At 37.0% G+C, this 9,743-nt stretch overlaps 1 protein-coding gene across 1 annotated transcript; it reads left to right on the top strand.

Moving 5' to 3' along the window:
* Positions 1-400: 400 nt before the first annotated feature.
* On the top strand, positions 401-5,268 carry LOC113177891 (uncharacterized). The gene is made up of 3 exons (XM_077791728.1): positions 401-477; positions 3,196-4,734; positions 5,151-5,268. The coding sequence occupies exons 1-3, from the start codon at positions 401-403 to the stop codon at positions 5,266-5,268; spliced, it is 1,734 nt and encodes a 577-aa protein (XP_077647854.1).
* The last annotated feature ends 4,475 nt before the right edge of the window (positions 5,269-9,743 follow it).

The following is a 9,743-nucleotide window of genomic DNA, read 5'->3' as shown; positions in this document are numbered from 1 at the left end:
ATTTTAGTGATAGAATATCACTGTGTTTAATCCTAAGAATTACTTCCCAAAAAGATAAAAAGAAAAAAAAACTAAATAAGAGATTTATTTTCTGCAACATTTGAGTCACAGGTCGAGTTCAAATATGTTGAAGTGAAGGGCTGTGATTGTGATATCAGTCAGTTTGAATGTTGTCCTCATCTGTGGTGCTACAAATTCTTAAGATGATTTTCAAAGTTCTCACAGCTTTTGTCAGCATATTATAGTAAATTCCATATATTTCTTGAGTAATAATGGCTTTAAATTATTCTGTTCTGGTGCTATTCCCCTCCCCCATCTTGATAAGTTTTTATATATTTGCAGAGTCTATTCCCCATAGTGTCATAAGTGGAATAACTTGCTATTTTAATTTATTTCAGGTATGACTTCTAATCCAAACCAAGAATTTTCAGAAGAAGAAGAAATAAAATATTTTGTGGAAAACTTGATAAAGAGCAGGTATGGATACCAAGAGAGTTATATACTTAATTTTAAACAAGATATAGAAATTAAAAGAGATGAAAGTTCAAAAAATTTTAATAAAGAGAAAAAAAATAATGAAAATTATTTATACACAAAATTACAAATTAATCAGGTTACATTATTACAAACATCTCAGAAGACTGACTCCTCAACTTGTGACAGCCACTTTTTGTTTGCTTAAAATTTTTAAGTACATTATTGTAATTTTAAAATATTCTGTATAAAACCACTACAATGCACAGTATTTTCAAATGCAAAAACATGTATCAGCCTACATATACATTCAATGTTTACAGGCCATTATAAAGCTGAGTCTTTAAAATACCTTCAGGAAAATAAAGACTCAACCAGTTTTGGAAGCTTTAGAAATAAAACCAGAATAGAAATGTGCATTTTAGTGAAAAAAATCTAAACAGTAATAAAATGCTTATTAATCAGTTATGTTTTTAACTTTTAACAATCTCTATGTGATTGCACATTAGATAAAAGTCTACAGATCACTAATACAAAATCCCAATCTTCTAATCTGTTTTATGAAGTTATAACAAGGTGATTTTCTACACAATATAGACAAATTGTCTCATCATTTAAACACATGTATAGTATTTTTACTTAGAGACAAGAAAAATATTCAGATTAAGGAGAAATGGAAATGCTGCAATAAGCCTCACTAGGACTTTCTGTTGAAAAGAACTATTGATTAATTGAATATGTTTAAGGTGAAAGTTTGGTAGCCATTGCTTTTTAAATGCATTAATAATTAATAAAAGAGAAGCAGCGATGTCCTTCTAAAACACATCAAATAAGCATACAGCTCATCTGTCATGTAAACCAATTGAAACAAAGGAAAGACTCAGGAACTTCTAGCACAGTCTCCTAGAAAACCCAAAGCCCAAATGGCATGCAGGAATGCATCACACCTCAAAAGCAGACATGGGGGTCTTATGAGAACAATGTAAGTCTTCTGACACTCTTCTGGGCTCATACTGAGGAGTAGAAAATATGCCTGGTGCATAAGCAGTAGGGAAGGTGTGGGGCTAATGAAGAACAATGAAGGACTAAAGCTTGTAATTGTAAAACTTTTAAATCAATTAAAACAGCCACATTGGTGAGGTAAGACCACCTTTGAATGGGGCATGTCTTACCATGAAATTTCTCCTCCTTAGGCAACAAAGATCTATAATGTCTTTGTCAATCCATGATTCTGTCTACTGTTTCAGGATACCAATTTTGTAGACCCTTCTTCCTGAAACTTGATGGTTTGAGTCAAGGTGGCTTGTAAATATTTATAATTTTAATTCAACTTGAAGCCCGCTTTGTGTAGTTACCTATCTATTCATGACTTAAAAGTTAGCATAATCACTCCATGTCATGGGACCTCAAGCATTCCACCTGAGTCATTTCCTTCTTGGAAAGTGATGAGCCACCTGAAAAAAAAAATGAATATCTGAAATAAATAAATAAAAGAATATGACACAAGGCCATAACTTATGATAAAAGAGTTGTAAAGCACCTTATAGATTCTCTAGACCACATAAGATCTAAAGAAAGATGACTAGATAATTTTTCCATTCTTTATTTAAGGGAGTGTACATCAAAGGTAGGAATAAAATTTCAACAGTAAAATTCTTTCTTTAGACATGTAGATTGGCATTTTAGCAAGTCTCACCCATCTCTATGATGCTGTGGCTATGTGGCTCCAATGGATGATACCATCTCCAGGGCCATGATGAATTTAGACAAAACTAGGTAGTATATAACATGTATTGGATAGTCTCAAACAAGCTGGATTTCAACTGTGAGTTCGCAGATACCAGTCTTTTTCTCCTAATGGATTCCATGCTTTTTTAAAAAAAAAAAATTCCATGCACAGTTCATAGATCTATCTTTCAGCAGATCCATCTGAGATGCATTGCTTCATCTTTCATATCAACAGGGATTTTGACCAGTCTCCAAGTGAATACCCAAAATATCTATGCATTCTGTGGTTGTGGGTGGAATGAGAAAAACTTTCCAAGTGTAAGATCCAGAGACTTCCTGGATCCTATACATGTCCCCAGTGAACTAAATCTCAGGCCATAGCACTACTCATCTGTGCATCTCAAGGAATATGTTTTCAACAAATCCAAAGTATTTTCTAACTGATTTCAGTGAGCTAGTTACATAGAAAGAATTTTAACAACACCCTCAGTGATATATATTTTTGCTGGAAAATTGAGCAGCCCAGCTCAGATGCAGTTTGGTCTTTGGCTTAATGAAAATGCTCTGGCACATAAGCGCCATGTTTATGTTCCAGTGCCTGCAGGAATTCCCACAAATTAAAACCAAACCATAGTGTGTTTGAGGCAAGTTGGAACTGTAGGGATATGGGACATTGGCTAAGCTGGAAAGAGACATCAACACATATGGCAGTCATATCTGACGACTCATGTGTGCTTTTAAATATATTTGTACAGCATTTTGTAATTATACCCTTCCTCTAAAAGATACAAAATTTTCTATGTAGTCAATTTCATTCTTCAGTTAGTAAGTGGAATAATTTGAAATGCACCATTTTGTAAATATCCACAAATATTTCTGTTCAGGACCTATAGACAATCTCTACACAAAGTAATCAGCAGTATGTTAGATTTGGTGTAAAACAATGTAAATTCTGTGAAAGTCATTAAAATTTCCCTCTTTTTTAAATCCTAGAAAACACCCATGTGATCAGTTAAAAGAGCTTTACAATGATAAAAGTGAAAAAGTTTTTAATCCAAGCCCAAAATTTATTTATCCAAGCTTTCATAATCAAGAGACAAATTATAGATATAAGGTATGTAAAAGCATTTTTAATAAAACTACAAGAATTCCTGAACTCCAGAGAATTAATTTTGGTGGGAACCCCTACAAATGTACAGAATGTGGCAAAGCTTTTAATCGAAAATCATACCTTAATCAACACCAGATAATTCATACTGGAAAAAAGCCATACAAATGTAAAGAATGCGGCAAGGCTTTTAATGGAAAATCCTGCCTTACTCAGCACCAGAGAATTCATACTGGAGAAAAGCCATACAAATGTACAGAATGTGGCAAAGCTTTTAATCGAATATCACACCTTACTCAACACCAGAGAATTCATACTGGAGAAAAGCCATACAAATGTAAAGAATGTGGCAAAGCTTTTAATTATAGACTAAGCCTTACTCAACACCTGAGAATTCATACTGGAGAAAAGCCATACAAATGTACAGAATGTGGCAAAGCTTTTAATCGAAAACCACAACTTACTGAACATCAGAGACTTCACACTGGAGAAATGCCATATGAATGTAAAGAATGTGGCAAGGCTTTTAATAGAAAATCACACCTTACTCAACACCAGAGAATTCATACTGGAGAAAAGCCATACAAATGTAAAGAATGTGGCAAGGCTTTTAATTCAAAATATTACCTTAGTGAACACCAGAGAATCCATACTGGAGAAATGCCATACAAATGTAAAGAATGTGGCAAGGCTTTTAATCAAAAAACACACCTTACTCGACACCAGAAAATTCATACTGGAGAAAAGCCATACAAATGTAGAGAATGTGGCAAGGGTTTTAATCTAAAATCAGGCCTTACTCAGCACCAGAGAATTCATACAGGAGAAAAGCCATACAAGTGTAAAGAATGTGGCAAAGCTTTTAATTATAAAGTAAGCCTTACCCAACACCAGAGATTTCATACTGGAGAAAAGCCATACAAATGTGAAGAATGTGGCAAGGCTTTTAATTCAAAATATTACCTTAGTGAACACCAGAGAATCCATACTGGAGAAATGCCATACAAATGTGTAGAATGTGGCAAGGCTTTTAATCAAAAATCACACCTTATTCAACACCAGAGAATTCATACTGGAGAGAAGCCATACAAATGTAAAGAATGTGGCAAAGCTTTTAATTATAGACTAAGCCTTACTCAACACCTGAGAATTCATACTGGAGAAAAGCCATACAAATGTACAGAATGTGGCAAAGCTTTTAATCGAAAATCACAACTTACTGAACACCAGAGACTTCACACTGGAGAAATGCCATATGAATGTAAAGAATGTGGCAAGGCTTTTAATCGAAAATCACACCTTACTCAACACCAGAGAATTCATACTGGAGAAAAGCCATACAAATGTAGAGAATGTGGCAAGGGTTTTAATCTAAAATCAGGCCTTACTCAGCACCAGAGAATTCATCCTGGAGAAAAGCCATAAAAATGTACACAATGTGGCAAAGCTTTTAATTATAGACTATGCCTTACTCTACACCAGAGAGTTCATACTGGAGAAAAGCCATACAAATGTAAAGAATGTGGCAAAGCTTTTATTCAAAAATCACATCTTACTGGACACCAGAAAATTCATACTGGAAAAAAGCCATACAAATGTAAAGAATGTGGCAAAGCTTTTAATAAAATATACCTTATGCAACACCAGAGAATTCATACTGGGGAGACACCATACAATATCAATAATGTTGCAAAGCTTCTCAATGAAAGTCACTCCTTAGTCAACACCAGAGACTTCATATAGGAGAAAATCCATGCAAATGAAAAGAATGTTGCAAAGTTTTTACCAAAAATCATACGTTATTTGACACCAGAGAATTAATACTGGGGAAAAGTCATACTATTGTAAAGAATATGGCAAAGCTCTTTATCAAAGATCACACATTTCTCAACACCAGAGAATTCATACTGGGGAGAAACCATACAAATGCAAAGAATGTGACAAAGCTATTTTATTAGGAAAAGTATTGTTGTTCACCAAATATTCATACTGGATAAGAGCCATGTCAATGTTATGAATGTGGCAAAGTTTTAAGTGTGCTTCAATTGTTAACAAGAAATAGATCATTCATACTTGAGACAATTCTCACAAATCTATAGACTGTAAAAGTCATTTGTTGTAAGATCACACCTCATTGGTCACCAGAAACTTCTTACTGGAAAGAAAAATTACAATTGTCCAGAGATAGCTCTGCAGTGCTCACTCCATGAAACCTCAACCCTTGCCCAACTGGCTATTACACAGGAACCCATGGAAGTGGGCAGGAAGCATGGTTGGACTCTTGACCCTCTTTCCTTCTGTGGACCTCTCCAGGTTCACTTGTCCTTTCATCAGTTTCTGTTTGAATTGATTAAATACAAATCATATTTTTTTCCAAAGTTATCTCTGTACTTAAAGGCCTCTTTTGTGTCAAACTGACACTTTAATAAAACCATCTTATGCCTGAAGTCTATGATCACATCAATGTTTTTCCCATAACCTCAGATGGACAGCATGTTTCTTTTTCAATGTCTTATTTATTTATTTTATTTTGGGGGTATAATGAGGATTTAATTCATGAGCACTCAAACACTAAGCCACATCCCAGCCCTAGTTTGTATTTATTTATAGGCACAATTTCACTGAGTTGATTAAGGCCTCACTTTTAGTACTCAGGCTCGTTTGAACTTGTGGTTCTACTGCCTCAGCCTCCTGTGCTGCTTGGATGACAAGCATGCATGTCAATGTCTTTTGCTCTGAGGTTAGTTAAATTTTACTCAGGATTTTGTGGGCATAAAAATCATTAAAAAGATATTTTTGTCACACTTCAGGCATCAGATTCTAGCTTTTCAAATGATACATCTTAGCTTTCTACATCAAATGCAGAGTTCCCAAGTTTGAAACCAGGTGCTGAGAAACAAAGATTTTGAATAGCAAAATACAATATGTTGTGGTTAAATTCACACATGTAGTGGGTGTGAATGCTCACACTGAATAGACAGCAGGAGGCCTGTCTATGACCCTGAGACCCCTGAGACTCCATCCATGACTTTGAGCCCCTGATCCTCCAGAGCGTTTTCACATATGAGAAAGAAGCATACTACCTTTTTCCACCTTTTTCCATACTATAGCAGTTACTAGCAGACCAGGGGTAGCACTGTGTGCCTTTGTACCAACGTGTTGCTCTGCTTGCATATGACATCTGTTTTTGAGAACACTGAGCCAGTTCCTGATGAAACATAGTTGCCCTTTTTTTTCTCTTAAAAGAAAACCACAGCCCTGCACACTTTTTAAATCAATGATTGTGTTACATTTGAAAAAAAAATCGAATTGTTAAAAAATGGTGTCAATGAAAAGCATTTGGACTGATGAGTCCATCCTGCCAGTAACACTTACAGGGATACAGGTGTGTCACCCAGGAAAAATGTCTGTCCCAAGCCACATTGTGAAAGCTCAGATAGTTAACATCTTTCCCAGAATCCATCCTTGGCTCGTCAAGGTGCTTCTTTCCAGGGAATGATGTTTTTAACAGTCAATAATGTATGAGGAAATCTCTGACACTGCAGTACTTCAGGTTCTCTCAGGATTCTGGAAGACTCAGTCTTCATCTGGGCACAGTGCTACAGACTTTTCATCCAATCAGCAGGAGAGGCTGAGGAAGGAGGATCACAGTTTCAAACCCAGCCTCAGCAATTTTACAAGAATCTAAGCTACTTAGGAAGATCTTAACTCTAAATAAAAAGATTTGGGGATGTGGCTCAGTGGTAGAGAGCACTTTTGTTTGATTCCAAGTACAAAAAAAAAAAAAAAAAGACAAAGAGACTCAGGTTTTTTGGTCATCAGACTCAGGTTTTTGCTGTGCATAAGTCTGAACAATTGCAACATTTAAAAAGCTTTTATTAAAAAAATGATAATAGTTATAGTTACTTCATGATCAGAATTCAGACTCAAAAATCATGACTTAATCAACACCAGAGAATTCACACTAGAGAAAACCCATAGCAACGTAAAGAAGGTGACAAAGCTGTTAATAAAACAATAACACCAGAGAATTCATACTGGGGAGAAACCATACAAATATCAATAATGTGGCAAAGCTTAAGAAGTTAGGAAGATCATAACTCTAAATAAAAGAGACCCCAAGAAGACACAGAGATATCCTTGCCAACTCCACTGCAGGTGTGAACTTAGCTTTATACCTCACTGCTCAGAAGTTCTCAGCCATGGCAGTGGTTACACCCAGTGGACATTGAGCATTTTAGAGGCATTTTCTTTTTATTTTCAAGGTAGGGAATAGGTTTACTAAACATCATCATGGTTGGCATACACCTTGCCAAATATAAGTCTTTGGTCTCTAAGTTTAACCATGCTTAGGCTCAGGAACTCTGGGGTAGATCATACATGCTGGAGAAAAAAAAAAAAAAAACACTGGGATTTTTCTAATTTATAATTTTCTCCCCAGTGCTTTAAGCACAATGATTGTCTCCAAGTAGTAGGAAGGAGAAAGAAAAAAAAAGGAGGAGGAAGAGGAGAAACACAGCATATTATCAGAAGAAACCTCAATCCGGAAGGCAGGAGAATTATTAATTTGGCCCTGATTGTGGTGCTACTAACTCTCTGACCAAGAGTTCTACCATCCTTCCCAAACCTTACCAGTCTCAGGTCAGTTGTCAATATTGATCCAGATGCCTGTACTTGAACATCAGACAAGATTCTTCCTTAGCAGAAACCCCAATGAGGATGTAGTCTTTCCAGCTCTTCTATTCCAGGAATGAATAGTGAGTCATTGAGGACTTCACCTGCATTCACGTGCACACATGCGCACATGCGCGCGCACACACACACACACACACATATTCAGGCGATCAGAATCTGCAACCCCATGCTGAAGCAGGGGGCCTGGGACATTATCTTGCCATCTACAAGAAAAACATTTAACTTCTGATCCTGCACATTCCACAATTTTCTGTGCAGTGTTTCACTTTCCCCTTCCAAGTTGCTATACCAGAGGAAAAAAAAAGGTCCAGTGGGATTCAAAGCCAGGCCCCTGCCCTCATCTCTCTACCTGAGTAGTTTGCCTTGTCCCAAACATCCTGAGCTTGCCCTAGGCAGGTATCACTTGGTGATAAATTGAGGACCAAAGGACAGAGGAGAGACTGTTGACAGGCATTAGATTGCTCTGCTGGCCAAGCTTTAGGCCTCACTGGAAGATACTCTATTAAAACAAAATGTCCTGTTGCTTTGCAATCACCCAAAAGGGTCTATAGGGTCAGTGAAGCAAAAAATAATAATAATAATAATCACAAACACAGGTTCTTGCCTGAGGGAGTAGAGAGCAAGCCTCTAGAAGAACCTACAGAGTCATTTCCTTTTTTTTTTTTCTGGAAATAGAATGTACTTGTGTTACCACAGCCTTTTATAGCCTGGACTCTCTTTCTTTGACAATGGGGCTTTGCAGACCATGAAGGGGATATATTCTTTGTGTGTATGTGTGTGGGTGTGTGTGTGTATGTTGGGGGCAGAGGAAGGTACTGGAGATTTAACTCAAGAGCATTCTACAGCTGTTCTAATATACCGGAAGAAGATACCTAGATGTGTTTTTGTAAATTTCACTGTGAGCCAGGGTCTCACTAAATTGTTCAGGCTGACCTTGTTCTTAAAATCCACCAGCTTCAGTCCCCTGAATCCCTTGATTTATAGGTATGGACCACCACACCCAGTCATGACCGTCTGTAGAGAGTTAATTCTTAGAAATAGTTAGCCATCTTCCCAAGTTGTTCATGTGAAAATTAACTAATATTATTTCCATACTACCAATATCCTTCCTATTATGCTCCCAGCATTCAAAGTCAGCTTTGTCTGATCTAATCATGGCATGTCCAGGTACCAGAATACCAGAGATGGCTCATGCCCCCTAAAGCTCACTGAAATTATAACATACTAACCCTAAATCCACTTATGCTGTCTCATCTTTTCTTCCTGCACAAATACAAGAAAGTCTCTTTCCCATTTTATCCATCATCTCCCACACCCTCATCTCCTGACGAACCCTGGAGCTTCCCAAATGCCTCTTCAGTACTGCTTGTAGAAAACTGTTCTCTGTGACAGTGCATGTGTTTATGTGCATCTTCTACATATGTTTAAAACAATCTCAAGGCACTCTCAGGGCAATGGAAAATCTATAAATCTCAAAAGGGCCAGAGCAACTACATCTGTAACCTGTACCACTTGATCTTTTTCATGAGGAGGCACTGAAGCCCCTTCTTTCTGTTAGGCCTTCCCCCTCGTAGAGTTGGGGAGCACAAAGGGCTGCCAGAGGTGAGTGGAAAGGAGGGTCACTGCACCTGGTGGGAATTGTGCAGGTACTGTTCCTGTTGCACCATTGTTGTAAACGTGGGTTGCAGAAGAGGTACATTAGCAGATAAAGTCCACAATAGTCTGGAGTAGAGCTAGG

The sequence above is a fragment of the Urocitellus parryii genome, chromosome 12, assembly GCF_045843805.1.
Source record: "Urocitellus parryii isolate mUroPar1 chromosome 12, mUroPar1.hap1, whole genome shotgun sequence".
Classification (NCBI taxonomy): domain Eukaryota; kingdom Metazoa; phylum Chordata; class Mammalia; order Rodentia; family Sciuridae; genus Urocitellus; species Urocitellus parryii.
The sequence above is the reverse complement of the archived record's forward strand: the minus strand, read 5'-3'. Positions and strand labels throughout refer to the sequence as shown.

Excerpts from the sequence above, each read along its gene's own strand:
- LOC113177891 (XM_077791728.1), top strand. The coding sequence starts at position 401 with ATGACTTCTAATCCAAACCAAGAATTTTCAGAAGAAGAAGAAATAAAA. Across the intron at positions 478-3,195 it reads GAAAACTTGATAAAGAGCAG|AAAACACCCATGTGATCAGT; the intron begins GTATGGATACCA and ends TTTAAATCCTAG. Across the intron at positions 4,735-5,150 it reads CATCCTGGAGAAAAGCCATA|TATTGTAAAGAATATGGCAA; the intron begins AAAATGTACACA and ends GAAAAGTCATAC.